We start from the raw sequence: 17,423 nt of genomic DNA on the forward strand, positions 1-17,423 counted from the left end.
CCACCGGTCTAAAGTCCATTGCTCGTGTTTCTTAGCCCAAGTAAGTCTCTTATTATTATTAGTGTCCTTTAGTAGTGGTTTCTTTGCAGCAATTCGACCATGAAGGCCTGATTCACGTACTTTCCTATGAACAGTTGATGTTCAGATGTGTCTGTTACTTGAACTCTGAAGCATTTATTTGGGTTCCAATCTGAGGTGCAGTTAACTCTAATGAACTTGTTCTCTGCAGCAGAGGTAACTCTGGGTCTTCCTTTCCTGTGGAGGTCCTCATGAGAGACAGTTTCATCATAGAGCTTGATGGTTTTTGCGACTACACTTGAAGAAACCTTCAAATTTCTTGAAATTGACTGATCATGTCTTAAAAGTAATAATGATAGCCCTCTTTGCTTATTTGAGCTGTTCTTGCCATAATATTGACTTGGTCTTTTACCAAATAGGGCTATCTTCTGTATGCCACCCCTACCTTGTCACAACACAACTGATTGGCTCAAACACATTAAGAATGAAAGAAATTCCGCAAATGAACTTTTAACAAGGCACACCTGTGAATTGAAATGCATTCCATGTGACTACCTCATTAAGCTGGTTGAGAGAATGCCAAGAGTGTGAAAAAGCTGTCATCAAGGCAAAGAGTGGCTACTTTGAAGAATCTCAAATGTAAAACATATTTTGTGTTATTTCATAGTTTTGATGTCTTCGCTATTATTCTGCAATGTAAAAAATCGTAAAAATAAAGAACAACCCTTGAATGAGTTGGTGTGTCCAAACTTTTGACTGGTACTGTATATCAAGAGGTCTAACTTCCAGATCTGCTAAAGCATACAGTACTACATACTGCACTTCAATGTATTTTATTGTCCTAGATTGTATTGTCCTAGGCTAAAGGTGTATCCATGACTACGGAGCAGTCACAAAAGAGGAGAGGTGGTGGGGCTGGAGGCCTGGGGTATATTATATGACTGCCCAAGGACTGTGAAAGACCCCCTTGTTAGGCTCAGACACACACACCAAACCTCCATTCCCCCATTATTGTCATAGCAACTGCCACATGCTGCCTGAGTTTGCAGCTGCCATAGAAACCATGAAAGTCACCGCACTCACTCAGAAATACACACACTCCTTTCTACTTCCTTCTCTCTTTCACACACACACACACACACACACACACACACACACACACACACACACACACACACACACACACACACACACACACACACACACACACACACACACACACACAACCCTGTAAATGAATCTGTGTTTCTGTGTTGCACGGACAAATTAATCTAATTTTAGACCCTCCCTTAACGTCTTTCCATTTGTATTGACCATCTCTCTCGCTCTAGCTGTCTTTCTGTATCTATGACTTCTTCTTCGATCTGGCTGGGCTGTTTGGGGCCTGATGTTTTCAGTTGCTGAGCACTTCCGGCCATGCAGTCCTGTTTTACCCTGGTCATACCCAGTAAGGAAATAGTCTAACAACAGTGTTTCTGAGTTCTGTCTTACCCCGTTCTTACCCAATAAGGTAGAAATGGTCAGTAAAATTGTTAAAAAGGTCCCAAAAAATGATATTCCCCTTAAATGCAACAGTTGAACAATGGATGAAGATACTCCAAACTTTTTAAATCTTTATAATCCATCAGATATTGAACTTTAGCACATCATGAATGAGTTCTGGCATTTTGGTGGGAATTCAGCTATTCAATTTATTATTGTTTTTCTAAGAATGCACTCATATAGACATTTTCTTACTCTATCAGGTATTTTTTATATATATTTTGTGTTCAAATGAAGACAATTATACGTGACATATTTGCATAAATACACCATGTATATTTGCATATATGAATAAATTAACATAAGGATAGTAACAGGGCTGCAACCATCAAAAACTTGCTCTGTCTACACTACCTGCAGTCACCTGCTCTGTCCACCCTACCTGCAGTCACCTGCTCTGTCTACCCTACCTGCAGTCACCTGCTCTGTCTACTCTACCTGCAGTCACCTGCTCTGTCTACCCTACCTGCAGTCACCTGCTCTGTCTACTCTACCTGCAGTCACCTGCTCTGTCTACCCTACCTGCAGTCACATGCTCTGTCTACACTACCTGCAGTCACCTGCTCTGTCTACCCTACCTGCAGTCACCTGCTCTGTCTACTCTACCTGCAGTCACCTGCTCTGTCTACCCTACCTGCAGTCACCTGCTCTGTCTACACTACCTGCAGTCACCTGCTCTATCTACCCTACCTGCAGTCACCTGCTCTGTCTACCCTACCTGCAGCCACCTGCTCTGTCTACCCTACCTGCAGTCACCTGCTCTGTATACCCTACCTGCAGTCACCTGCTCTGTCTACCCTACCTGCAGTCACCTTCTCTGTCTACACTACCTGCAGTCACCTGCTCTGTCTACACTACCTGCAGTCACCTGCTCTGTCTACCCTACCTGCAGTCACCTGCTCTGTCTACCCTACCTGCAGCCACCTGCTCTGTCTACCCTACCTGCAGTCACCTGCTCTGTCTACCCTACCTGCAGCCACCTGCTCTGTCTACCCTACCTGCAGTCACCTGCTCTGTCCACCCTACCTGTCCTGTCTACCCTACCTGCAGTTACCTGTGCTGTCTACCCTACCTGAAGTTACCTGCTCTGTCCACCCTACCTGTCCTGTCTACCCTACCTGTCCTGTCTACCCTACCTGTCCTGTCTACCCTACCTGCAGTTACCTGCTCTGTCCACCCTACCTGTCATGTCTACCCTACCTGCAGTCACCTGCTCTGTCTACCCTACCTGCAGTCCCTGCTCTGTCTACCCTACCTGTCCTGTCTACCCTACCTGCAGTTACCTGCTCTGTCTACCCTACCTGCAGTCACCTGCTCTGTCTACTCTACCTGCAGTTACCTGCTCTGTCTACCCTACCTGCAGTCACCTGCTCTGTCTACCCTACCTGCAGTTACCTGCTCTGTCTACCCTACCTGCAGTCACATGCTCTGTCTACCCTACCTGCAGTCACCTGCTCTGTCTACCCTACCTGCAGTCACCTGCTCTGTCTACCCTACCTGCAGTCACCTGCTCTGTCTACCCTACCTGCAGTCACATGCTCTGTCTACCCTACCTGCAGTTACCTGCTCTGTCTACCCTACCTGCAGTCACCTGCTCTGTCTACCCTACCTGCAGTCACCTGCTCTGTCTACCCTACCTGCAGTCACCTGCTCTGTCTACCCTACCTGCAGTCACCTTCTCTGTCTACCCTACCTGCAGTCACCTGCTCTGTCTACCCTACCTGCAGTCACCTTCTCTGTTTACCCTACCTGCAGTCACCTGCTCTGTCTACCCTACCTGCAGTTACCTGCTCTGTCTACCCTACCTGCAGTTACCTGCTCTGTCTACCCTACCTGCAGTTACCTGCTCTGTCTACCCTACCTGCAGTCACCTGCTCTGTCTACCCTACCTGCAGTCACCTGCTCTGTCTACCCTACCTGCAGTCACATGCTCTGTCTACCCTACCTGCAGTCACCTGCTCTGTCTACCCTACCTGCAGTCACCTGCTCTGTCTACCCTACCTGCAGTCACCTACTCTGTCTACCCTACCTGCAGTCACATGCTCTGTCTACCCTACCTGCAGTCACCTACTCTGTCTACCCTACCTGCAGTCACCTGCTCTGTCTACCCTACCTGCAGTCACCTACTCTGTCTACCCTACCTGCAGTTACCTGTGCTGTCTAGACAGCCTCATGATTACTGTTGTTGTCACGTTGCTTAACTAAAAAACAATGCTAATAGCAGGATATCCTCAGATTCAAAAGTCCAACACATGGTGTAAAAATAAATGTACCCCCTCCCCAATGATACAAATATTTTCATGCCCCTTCCTTGTAGTGTCAAATAAATTGCATCCCCCAAAAAACATTTACTCTAAATAATGTTTACACCCACAAATAACAATAACTGTAACGACCCTGTGTTTATAAACGTGGATAACGACTTTGCCACTTCAGCATTCTTTGTGGCGCAGTCGAAGCCAGGCAGGGCTATGGGCCAGGAAGGTTGAGGGTTCGCTGACCACCACAGACGAGCTCACTCTCCCTGGCTGTTTCATTACACTACGATCAGAGCTGGCTGCAGACAATTATCAGCTAGGAGGGAAATCTGATTTTCAAAATTTGAATGCCATATTTACAATACTATAAAATATATGCAATTAATTTTCCACCAACAGGTTTCTGTGCCACTGCACCACACAACCAATAAATAAAGTATACCGACGTTAGGCACTTCAATATCATGGTTTGCGTTTTCAATACCACAATACATACAGTTGAAGTCAGAAGTTTACATACACCTTAGCCAAATACATTTAAACTCAGTTTTTCACAATTCCTGACATTTAATCCTAGTGAAAATCCCTGTTTTAGGATCACCACTTTATTTTAAGAATGTGAAAAGTCATAATAATAGTAGAGAGAATTATTTATTTCAGCTTGTATTTCTTTCATCACATTCCCAGTGGGTCAGAAGTGTACATACACTCAATTAGTATTTGGTAGCATTGCCTTTAAATTGTTTAACTTGGGTCAAACGTTTTGGGTAGCCTTCCACAAGCTTCTCACAACAAGTTGGGTGAATTTTAGCCCATTCCTCCTGACAAAGCTGGTGTAACTGAGTCAGGTTTGTAGGCCTCCTTGCTAGCACACGCTTTTTCAGTTCTGCCCGCAAATTTTCACTAGGGTTGAGGTCAGGGCTTTGTGATGGCCACTCCAATACCTTGAATTTGTTGTGGCAAAATGGCTTAAGGACAACTTTGGAAGTATGCTTGGGGTCATTGTCCATTTGGAAGACCCATCTGCGACCAAGCTTTAACTTCCTGACTGATGCCTTGAGATGTTGCTTCAATATATCCACTTAATTTTCCTCCCTCATGATGCCATCTATTTTGTGAAGTGCATCAGTCCCTCCTGCAGCAAAGCACCCCCACAACATGATGCTGCCACCCCCGTGCTTCATGATTGGGATTGTGTTCTTTGCCTTGCAAGCCTTCCCCTTTTTCCTCCAAACATAACAATGGTCATTATGGCCAAACAGTTCTATTTTTGTTTCATCAGACCAGAGGACATTTCTCCAAAAAGTACGATCTTTGTCCCCATGTGCAGTTGCAAACCGTAGTCTGGCTTTTCTATGGTGGTTTGGGAGCAGTGGCTTCTTCCTTGCTGAACGGCCTTTCAGGTTATGTCAATATAGGACTCGTTTTACTGTGGATATAGATATTTTTGTACCTGTTTCCTCCAGCATATTCACAAGATCCTTTGCTGTTGTTCTGGGACTGATTTGCACTTTTCGCACCAAAGCACGTTCATCTCTAGGAGACAGAAGACGTCTCCTTCCTGAGAGGTATGATGGCTAAGTGGTCCCATGGTGTTTATACTTGCGTACTATTGTTTGTACAGATGAACGTGGTACCTTCAGGCATTTGGAAATGGCAATAAACCAGACTTGTGGAGGTCTACAATTTTTTTTCTGAGGTCTTGGCTGATTTCTTTTGATTTTCCCATGATGTCAAGCAAAGAGGCACTGAGTTTGAAGGTAGGCCTTGAAATACATCCACAGGTACACCTCCAATTAACTCAAATAATGTCAATTATCCACAGGTACACCTCCAATTCACTCAAATAATATTAATTATCCTAACAGAAGCTTCTAAAGCCATGACATCATTTTCTGGAATTTTCCAAGCTGTTTAAAGGCAGTCACCTTAGTGTATGTCAACTTCTGACCCACTGGAATTGTGATACAGTGAATTATAAGTGAAATAATCTGTCTGTAAACATTTGTTGGAAAAATGACTTGTGTCGTGCACAAAGTAGTTGTCCTAACCGACTTGACAAAAGTATAGTTTGTTAACAAGAATTTGTGGAGTGGTTGAAAAACGAGTTTTAATGATTCCAACCTAAGTGTATGTAAACTTCCGACTTCAACTGTAGATTATGTCAATCTCGACAAACAGAAAATGCATCCCTCCTTACCTTGTAGGCTTTCCCAGGATCGAAGGTTTGGCTTGACAATCAAACTTTTTTGTGTTTTGCAACAGATGTCTATTGATTGGATTGATTGATTGATTTTATTTGTCAGTAATTTTTATATATATATATATATATATATATATATATATATATATATATATATATATATATATATATATATATATATATAAACACACATACACACAGTACCCACGTCAATTCGACGTCTGTATTGAAGCGTTAGGTTCTAGGTGAGCGAGGAATAGCGACTCGGTTTGGAGAGGAGGCAGAGAAAGCGTTAAGCTTTCATGAATCACTGGGCCTGCCTGGAATATATGTATCGGTTAGCTGGTAATTGCCGGCTTTTGGCCAATAAAATGTATTGAAAGCCATGAAGGTTCAAACCAGTTCGCAAGTGTTTTGTTAAAACTTCTTATGGCTGGAGGCAGTATTGAGTAGCTTGGATGAATAAGGTGCTCAGAGTAAACTGCCTGCTACTCAGTCCCAGAAGCTAAGATATGCATATTATTAGTAGATTTGGATAGAAAACACTCTGAAGTCTGTGAGTATAACAGAACTCATTTGGCAGGCAAAAACCTGAGAAAAAATCCAACCAGGAAGTAGGAAATCTGAGGTTTGTAGGTTTGCCTATCCAATATACAGTGTCTATGGGGTCATATTGCACTTCCTAAGGCTTCCACTAGATGTCAAAAGTCTTTAGAACCTTGTTTGATGCTTCTACTGTGAATGGTGAGGGAATGAGAGCTGATTGAGTCATGGGTCTGGCAGAGTGCCACGGGTTAGTTAGCTGCGTTCCATCGCATTTCTACAGACAAAGGAATTCTCCGGTTGAAACATTATTGAAGATTTATGTTAAAAACATCCTAAAGATTGATTCTATACATTGTTTGACATGTTTCTACGAACTGTAATGGAACTGTTTGACTTTTCGTCTGGCCTGCACATCATCAATTTGGATTTTGGAACTAAACGCGCTAACAAAAAAGAGGTATTTGGACATAAATGATGGACGTTATCGAACAAAACAAACATTTATTGTGGAACTGGGATTCCTGGGAGTGCATTCAAGTGAATATTTATAATACTATTTCTGACTTCTGTTGACTCCACAACATGGCGGATATCTGTATGGCTTGTTTGGGCTCTGAACGCTGTACTCAGATCATAGCTTTTTCCGTAAAAAGAATTTGAAATCTGACACAGCGGTTGCATTAAGGTGAAGTTTATCTAAAGTTCCATGTATAATACTGTATAATACTGTATCTTTTATCAATGTTTATTATGAGTAATTCTGTAAATTGATGTGGTTCTCTGCAAAATCACCGGATGTTTTGGAGGCAAAACATTACTGAACATAACGCGCCAATGTAAACTAAGATTTTTGGATATAAATATGAACTTTATCGAACAAAACATACATGTATTGTGTAACATGAAGTCATATGAGTGTCATCTGATGAAGATCATCAAAGATTAGTGATTCATTTTATCTCTATTTCTGCTTTTTGTGACTCTCTTTGGCTGGAAAAATGGTTGTGTTTTTCTGTGACTAGGTACTGACCTAACCTAATCTTTTGGTGTGCTTTCTTCGTAAAGCCTTTTTGAAATCGGACACTGTGGTGGGATTAACAACAAGTTTATCTTTAAAATGGTGTATATTCTTATAATATAATGATTATCTTTATTAAAAAAATATTAGGATAAAAAACTAACGAAGTAGCCTCCCTCTGTACGCCTATATCTCTATAGCAGACGCAGTAGGCTAGCCCATCTGACAATGATAATTAAATGCATTCTGGTATCTTGTTTCATGTTTTGTTTGGACCCCAGGAAGAATAGCTGCTGCTTTTGCAACAGCTAATGGGGATCCTAATAATATGCCAAATACCAAATAGCATGCCGCCGGCATATCGCTCTCTCTCTCTCTCTCTGGGGCTAGGCCTAAGCTTCTCTTTCTTTATATACATTTGTTAATATTGATATTGTATGGTGAACGCCTAAGCCTATAGGCCTAAGCATGCAAAGACCTGATGCATTTTGACCTGATGCATCTGAACCGTGAGGTGGACAATTATTATTTTAGGAAAGTAAAAACCAATAAAACAATAGGCTATAAAGCTTTGTAATGCTACACATCTACACACAGGGAAAAAACATTTAGTAATTAATTATAGGCTGTTTTGAAGGACACGTAAATGTGGCTAATTTGGCCAATATCCCTTGTTTATTGAGGCCGTTGGTTGCGTGGGTGATGCCCTCATGGGTTAAGCACCCAATGCATATGGATTTCTCAAATGTCCAATCAATTAAAATCTGGTCCATTTCCAAGACATTCCTAGTCGATCACCAAACATTTATGTAAAAAACCCAACGATAAGCCTTGCGTTCCTATTTTTTGAATTGGTCTCGCTCTGTTGGCGGTAGTTGCACCCGATTCAGCTGCCCTGCTCACCGGGTAGGCGACGTGTTCACATTTTTTACCGTTTTATATGTCTGAAGGTACAAAGTCTGCCTTCCCGGCGGGCCCAGGGGAGGCAAATCAAGTGCACTGTAGGCCTACAATTGGCCAATGGGATGGCTCAGATGACTGTGTCTGCAGTAACGTAGCAGGCGTAAAAGAAAGCTACAGCAAAGTTGATCATGTGTGATTTATAAACTTTAAAACCATGACCAGAGAGAGACTGTCAATGAATACAGCAAAGAGCTGCTGTTTTGATGAGTGAGTTCATGTTCAAGTTTTTACTCAGCCCTGTCAACACTTTCTATTCAACACTTTTATAAGCCTTAAAATGTGTGTTTTCCCTACTTCCACTCACACTACAACCAGCACCGCAGCTGCAATGAATGAGAAGGAAAATGTATCGATAGGCTTGTGTTGTAATTATTAGTGGCTTGGGTCTTCTTTCTTTGGTCATAGGAGTAACAAAATACATTTGTGCATGAGGCAGAAATAATGCGGTGCAACTCGCGTTTCGCCATCAGCTGTATGACGTGTGTCCCTTTTGGGTCTGTGTCAGCTGAGGAAAGGGAGAACGGAGAGACGTTGAAAGGCAGATCCTCAGTCTGCTGCCCTCACCCTCTGCTGAGACTGACCATCAGATAGATGCAGGCTCCATCAGCCCAGTAAAAAAAGCACATGATTAAAATGTATATGTAACAGGTGTAAAATATAATTTATGTATTTCACTGAAAATCCCTCATTTATTTGAATTTATTATTTTAAGGTTATTTTGAAATGTATTACACTACTTTCAAGAGTGAATTATTTTGTTGTATTTCTTTTCTAAATTGTGTTAATTATGTGATGCCATCAACGGGAGCCATGTTTTTTTCTCCTCAGTTTGCTCAGAGCGTGATGAGGAGGGGTATGTGTTATGTATGCTCTGGTCTTTTGAATGCACATGTTCGCAAATGTTCACAAATGCACAAGAAAAGACAAGCAAAAGTTATATCGTCACTGATTTAGTGTTGCATTACTGTTTATATTAATATACATTAATGGGAATGGAAATCATGTTTGAGCGCAACTTCGCAAGGCTAGTCCAGCTACTGTTAGCTGTGTTGCGGGAGAGGGTCTCTTTCAGGTGCAGCATGAGTTTTCTGATGATTTTCTTACGGGCATTCTGCACGGTCTTTTGTCTTTTATCAGGCAAATATACTTGTATGGGAGTCCAGACGGCAGCATCAACTTTTGCTTGTATTTGTACCCATTCCATGCAGGTATGTTGTGAAATGTGACGATTTTGTATTTCATGTTTAATGTGCCTAGTTAGCTGTCGTTTATTTTTGTTACCGGTCCAGTCATTTAAAAAATGGCATTGTTACTTCATTAGTATGCCTCAGGTATAATGGTGCAATAGTACACTCTAAGAAATATTGAGCACTTAATAGCAGATTATTGGTGTACAACATTTATAAAACGAAATCTGAGTCTTTTGAAAATATGAACATGTACATTTTGTACAATGTATTTTTTTGTTGATGCTTTTACTCCTGAGTTTGCTCAGCCATGATGAGGAGAGGCAAATATACTTGTATGGGAGTCCAGACTGCAGCATTAACTTTCGCCTTGTATTTGTATCCATTCCATGCAGTCATTAAAAGAGAGACAACTGGCAGAATTGTGTCCAGAGCTTTGTCTTCCACCTACACCTCACCAGAACACAATGCAGAAAAGTACTGGTACAGAGCCGGTTACATATTCTCACTCAGCTGTGCCTCACAAGTAATACAACAACTGATTTTATTACCGATGTGATCATATTGCGAGCCTTCCTCAAATGTTGAAATATAATTTTCAAAAACAGCCTCAGAAGAACAACAATGCATTGGCAAGGCAATTCAAGCAAAGCCAATATGCGGTAATACTGTTTTGGGCCTATATCCTACTGCTCAAATCTCATTACTACACTATAGTTCTAATAGGTTAATGTTGCATAGGCTTACATTTTTTAAGTAGCGTAAAAAAAACAATTTGAACGGTAGATCTCGGCTTGCATTTTGACTCAAATTGATCACTGGTGACCACTGCTATAGCCTATTACAGATCTGGACAAACGATCCACCTACCACTATTGTCACTTCGGCTCCCGAGTGGAGCAGCGGTATAAGGCACTGCATCTCAGTGCTAGAGGCATCATTTCCTCGGTCATAACGTTAACGAGTCAAGTTAACGAGCGAGTTGCAGGATTCAAATTAAAGCAATCACTGCAGCAAGATTTAAGTGACAAGTGGATTTTGCACTCCTCAAGCAGGAAATATATGGCTGAAAAAAGATCCTCAGGTGGGCGGGGCATGCGCTTAAGGAACAGTAAGGAAATAGAACCTAGTCTAACAGCAGTGTTTCTGAGCAGGCCAGTCCAATCTAGCCCCAGTCCATGCAGCTCAGTGTAAGCCTAGCTCAGAGGGCACCTGCAGTCCTGCCCTAGGCCCAGTCGGTCTCAGTGGAGAGTAGTAGGGAAACAGGAGCAGTGGAACAGTGGATGGGGTGTCAACCTTAATCCCCCTTAGTCCTCTCATTACCCCACGGCCACTGCATTGTGATGCAGAGACATTGAGCCAGTGTGTGTATGTGAGAGAGAGAGAGAGAGAGAGAGAGAGAGAGAGAGAGAGAGAGAGAGAGAGAGAGAGAGAGAGAGAGAGAGAGAGAGAGAGAGAGAAAGAGAGAGAGAGAGAGAGAGAGAGTGTGTGTGTGAGTGAAAGAGGGTGTCAGAAGGTGTGTGTGCGTTAGACAGCCCATTAATCAAGTGCTAGGCCTCGATGCAGTATCCGGTCACTATAGCGGTCACTACTACTCTCTCTCTCTCCCTCTCTTGCCACTCTGTCTGTCCCTTCTTTCCTCAATCTCTCGCTCTCCCTTCCTCTTTCCCTCTCTCTCCCTGTCCTGTCCTCTCCGTCTCTACCCGCTCTCGCTGTCCCTCCTTTCCTCTTTCCCTCTGTCTCTCCCCCTCTCTCCAGAACCCGGTTTGCTTGCTAAGCCTCATTAACAATTAATTACCAATCAGCTATAGTCCAGTCACCCCTGGACCTCTCAATGATTCATTGGTAAGGTTACACAACGATGCAACACAAACACACTCACTTGCCTAAATATACTCACAGCCATATGAAATCACAATCACACACAAACATAAATAAACTCACAAAAACCTAACCTAACCTATAATTCTCCCCACCATCACTGAACCTGATCATACCTATAATCCTCCCCACCATCACTGAACCTGATCATACCTATAATCCTCCCCACCATCACTGAACCTGATCATACCTATAATCCTCCCCACCATCACTGAACCTGATCATACCTATAATCCTCCCCACCATCACTGAACCTGATCATACCTATAATCCTCCCCACCATCACTGAACCTGATCATACCTATAATCCTCCCCACCATCACTGAACCTGATCATACCTATAATCCTCCCCACCATCACTGAACCTGATCATACCTATAATCCTCCCCACCATCACTGAACCTGATCATACCTATAATCCTCCCCACCATCACTGAACCTGATCATACCTATAATCCTCCCCACCATCACTGAACCTGATCATACCTATAATCCTCCCCACCATCACTGAACCTGATCATACCTATAATCCTCCCCACCATCACTGAACCTGATCATACCTATAATCCTCCCCACCATCACTGAACCTGATCATACCTTGCCTGCTGATTTGATATGTTGTACTCTACTGTGACTTTGAGGTGGAGGAGTGAGGCTGTGTGTGTGTGTGACCTTGGGTGGGAGTCCGCAGACAAGACTGATGTGTTGAACAGTCCCACTGGACAACACACACACACACACACCCTATATCAACATGTCCAGATGAGTGTTGTTTCAGTCCATTCAGAGCAGTGACATGGTGTTTGAGGGAAGACACAATCCTGGTTCAGACTAAGGGAAGAGCGTATAGAGTACCTCTGAAATGAGCTGGAGATCTAATATGGATTATGTTATTCATAAGCATTTCTGATATCACACAAACACTAGTGTATTTAGCTAGTTAACTATATTATAGTTTGTCAATTTTCAATAGCTCTTGATTGGAAGCCACATGATCTGATAAGTAGCCTAAGTGTTTCTACATATGATACTGATTGCTTTTATTAGACAATTTGTTATATATACGTACATAAGGGCGCTCCAGCCCGTGACGCCTCCACATACAATAAGAAAATCATCAAGGATAACACAATAAAGCTTATTTCCATTGTGGTCCTTTTGAAGAGGGAAGGGGGGAGAGGGAATTAATAATATTGTGTAGGACAGGTGTTTGCCTACTTTATGAGGCATGAATGTCATGGGTTAAATATCACACCTGATCATCAAACTGTTATGCAGAAGTGGGACCCTAAAAGAGCTGAGATGTGAAGAGTTATGAAAGAGCTCAGTGCACGGGATAGGGATAGTCGCGGCTGGCGCACATCTGTCTGGTGCACATGGGAACAATATGAGCACAACATCTGAACGCGGAAACAGATTAAATCAGATAATAGTATCGTTGATATTGATAATAGATTGATATCAGAAGACTATGTTTTATATTAATAGGCTAGTGTTAAGTGTTGGAGCATGGCTGATGTGAGATGAGCTGGACAAATAATAAACTATATGCGACGTGAGCGACAATTGACGCACACCTGTAACGGCGGGGTTACCGTTATTATATGCGAATGATGGATGTGAGTTATTTTGGTTACAGTGTAGGATATCGCCAACACTTGGCGCTATCACAAAGAAAAATAAATGCTAGATGGATTTGCAAGGCACATTCTCGTAAACATGCCCAGTTTGCTTCTACCGTTCGGTGAGAGCCACAAAGCCAGAACGATGAAGATAGAAATAGAAATACGCTTGCTCTGACACGCATAGAGATGCGCACAAATACAAGGCAGTATGGACATCCTGTAACATCTTGGAGAAATTGCTTGGTTTGGAATAAAAATGATCAGGCAATTTCGGAGCGCGTCACACTCGCAATAGAATATAAACACGGAAGGCTTTAGGCTACATGAGAAGGCGCTGACGAGTCTAATAATGGTGTCATTGTCACAAGTGATACATTAGGTATCAAACACCTTACCTCCTTGGTATTGACGATACCTCTCACGTATTTCCCCAGAACCGAGCCAACGCAGAGAACGCTGGACACCACGGCCAGGCACAAAAGTCTCTCGCAAACCTCCATCTTATCCCAGTATTTCGCTACTCAGTGGTCGTCCCTGACCCTCTTGCCAATCAACTAGAATGCAGGAAACGACAGTATCGGAGAGGGAAGCAGGGAAGACACAGGGCGCGCGTTCTCGTCTTTTGCCGATGCATGTGGCCCCAATAATTCAGGTGTGAGCGCGCTTTGGATACGCGCCCCTGCTCCTTTCCAACTCACTAGTAACAGAGGCAGAATGCGCGTTCTCGCTCTCAGATTGCGACACATTCAAGAGACATACATCAATCATTCACATTGAAATGAATTTGTTACCTATTTGATCAAACATTTTCGATGGCTGGGGTTTTCACTCACAATATAGGTCTATTGTTCACTCTTAGACCTATAGAATTGAACAAGATTGTAGGAGGCTACACCTTCTAAAATCACTACACAAATTAGCCTATGTAAATCATCACACAAAGGATAGTCTACATTATTTTCACATGTTCAGATAAAAGTTGCATGTAAAGTTTAATGAATGTATCTATGTTTGTCATTTTGTCTTGTCTTTAATCATTACACACTACCGGTCAAAAGTTTAAGAACACCTACTCATTCAAGGGTTTTTCTTTATTTTTTTACTATTTTCTACATTCTATAATAATAGTGAAGACATCAAAACTATGAAATAACTGCAGCGATACGCCATCCCATCTGGTTTGTGCTTAGTGGGACTATCATTTGTTTTTCAGGTTGAGAGAATGGCAAGAGCGTGCAAAGCGGTCATCAAGGCAAAGGGTGGCTAGTTGAAGAATCTCAAATATAAAATATATTTTCATTTTTTTAACTTTTTTTTGTTGTTGCTTACTACATGATTTCATGTGTGTAATTTCATAGTTCGGATGGCTTCACTATTATTCTTCAATGTAGAAAATAGTAAAAAATAAAGAAAAACCCTTGAATGAGTAAGCGTTCTAAAACTTTTGACTGGGACTGTATGTGTTACTCTTTTTACCATCGAGGACCACTTTGGAAACAAGCATTTTAATGAATACTTTCAAGTGATATCCTCTTGGTCCACATTGTACATTTTGTTGTATATGTCTGTTACACAAAATAAATTCAATTCAGTAATAGCCCACAAATAAAGTGTCTGTCTTAGTCCAGACAGACCCTGCCCGCTAACGAATGCCTACTTATTAATGAGTTAATTATACAAAGATCATTGTTCAGTTATATTTAGGCAGCTCCCTCCTATTGCTAAAGATTTTTCAAACACTAGTCCAATTTTAAACCATTTCAAATTAACTTCATGCTGGGTTATGTTCCCTACATCACGAAATAAAAAACAATTGGCACACTACATTTGATGTAATGCAGTTAAAACCGGTGCGTCAATCTGAGTAACATAAAAAAAATCACAATCGGTCAATTTAAGCTAAAGATATGTTACACTGGTACAGCAGTGTTTGTCAGACCATGTCATGGGACTAGTCTAAAGGTAACTTACACAAATGAATGGTAGTATGGAGGCAGTTATGAGCCAACAAAAATAAGAGGTTAAATATGTGTTAAAAAAAACAAAAATATTTCCTGAGCTTTCTTATCTCCTAGATATAGGAGAGACACTAAACAACCTTATTCCCAACAGTTTATACTTTGAGGTTAACCTCTCTGGGATATAGGGGGTGCTGTTTTGACTTAGGGAAAATTGGTCTCCAAATTAAACTGCCTAGTACTCAATTCTTGCTCGTACAATATGCATATTATTGTTATTATTGGATAGAAAACACTCTCTAGTTTCTATAACCGTTGGAATTATGTCTCTGAGTGAAACAGAACTCATTCTACAGCACTTTTCCTGCCAGGGAGTGAGATTTCAGAAATCTTGGCCCCTGCTCCCAGGTCAGTTCATAAGTCCCTGTGAATGCTATGATGCTACAAACACTGCCTACTGCGTAGGCAGTGTTTGTAGCATCATAGCATTCACAGGGACTTATGAACTGACCTGGGAGCAGGGGCCAAGATTTCTGAAATCTCACTCCCTGGCAGGAAAAGTGCTGTAGAATGAGTTCTGTTTCACTCAGAGACATAATTCCACTAGATGTCAGTAAGCGGGGAGATTTTGAATGGAGTGGATTGCGCAATCCGGGCTCTATAAATAGACCCTGGAGCGGAAAGAACGTCCTTTTCAACAGTGCGCTCGACGCAGAGTGGTCGTCGGACTGGCCTCCTTCCAAGCTTTGGTTTAGCCACTTATATATCGCCGGTCATGTTTTTATTCGTTATAGTTGTTGAAGACATCATAAGGTAGTTAATTTAAACCGTTTTATAGCAATTTATATCCGTTTAGTGGGATTTTGAGGCATTTCTTTGTGATGCACTTTGAAGCGCTGGCCACGTTTCCAGTACCGGTCGAACGTTAGTGGCCATTTCGACAGGACAAGAGGACATCTTTCGACCAAAAGACGATTAGACCGGAGAAAGGATTCATTGCCCAAGATTCTGATGGAAGAACAGCTCATAGTAAGAATTATTTATGATGATAAATCGTGTTTCTGTCGAAAAATGTTAAACGCTTATGCCGCCATTTTGTTTGGTGTAGCTTCGTTTGGCGCAACCTGTATTGAAAAGTAAGGATAATTTAAAAAATGTAATTCAGCGATTGCACTAAGAACTAATTTGTCTTTCGATTGCTGTCCACCCTATATTTTTTAGTAAAGTTTATGATTAGTTATTCATTACGCGAGATCACTGTCCAAAATGGCGCCAGACATTTTCAGCCCAGGTTGGCTACTATTCTCATTGTATAACCACGTTTTTTTGTGGCTAAATATGCCCATTTCCGAACAAACTCTATATGTATGTTGTAATATGATGTTACAGGAGTGTCATCGGAAGAATTCTGAGAAAGTTAGTGAAAAAATTAATATATTTTGGCGATGATAACGATATCGCTCTCTTTGGCTTGAATCAATGCTCGGGTAACGTTTGCATATGTGGTATGCTAATATAACAATTTATTGTGTTTTCGCTGTAAAACACTTAGAACATCTGAAATATTGTCTGAATTCACAAGATCTGTGTCTTTCCATTGCTGTGCGCTGTATATTTTTAAGAAATGTTTTATGATTAGTAATTAGGTAATACCTTTTGCTCTCTATATTTATTCTAGTCGAGTTGTGATGGTGGGTGCAATTGTAAACTATGATTTCTACCTGAAATATGCACATTTTTCTAACAAAACCTATCCTATACAATAAATATGTTATCAGACTGTCATCTGATGAGGTTTTTTCTTGGTTAGTGGCTATCAATATCTTTATTTGGCCGAATTGGTGATAGCTACTGGTGGAGAGAAAAAATGGTGGACAAAGAAAAATGGTGTCTTTTGCGAACGTGGCTAGCTAATAGATTTACATATTTTGTCTTCCCTGTAAAACATTTTAAAAATCTGAAATGGTGGCTTTATTCACAAGATCTGTATCTTTCATTTGGTGTCTTGGACTTGTGATTTTATGATATTTAGATTTTCCTTTTTCATTGTGACGCGATGCTAATCAGTGAGGGGGGGGGTTGGGGGTGCTTGTCAGTAGCGTCCCAACTATCCCAGAGAAGTTAACAGCTTGTGTGCTATCCATACGTTTAGGATACCTCATACAAATAGGTCTATTGCCACATGTCCACCAGAAGCATCAAACTCTTTGCGTTCCGTCAGAAG

At 41.6% G+C, this 17,423-nt stretch overlaps 1 protein-coding gene across 2 annotated transcripts in view; it reads right to left on the minus strand.

Moving 5' to 3' along the window:
* The window catches only part of LOC129856962 (transmembrane protein 145-like), a 36,205-nt gene extending 22,273 nt beyond the window's left edge, over positions 1 to 13,932 (minus strand). Inside the window, exon 1 of one of the 2 annotated variants that reach the window (XM_055924769.1) lies at positions 13,637 to 13,932. In XM_055924769.1, coding sequence (XP_055780744.1) covers positions 13,637 to 13,741 — 105 coding nt within the window. In that variant the 5' untranslated portion in view covers positions 13,742 to 13,932. The remainder of the gene's footprint in view (positions 1 to 13,636) is intronic. The other variant, XM_055924770.1, reaches the window with a different exon arrangement.
* Between the last annotated feature and the right edge of the window lie 3,491 nt (positions 13,933 to 17,423).

This window comes from Salvelinus fontinalis, chromosome 6, assembly GCF_029448725.1.
Source record: "Salvelinus fontinalis isolate EN_2023a chromosome 6, ASM2944872v1, whole genome shotgun sequence".
NCBI classification, from domain to species: domain Eukaryota; kingdom Metazoa; phylum Chordata; class Actinopteri; order Salmoniformes; family Salmonidae; genus Salvelinus; species Salvelinus fontinalis.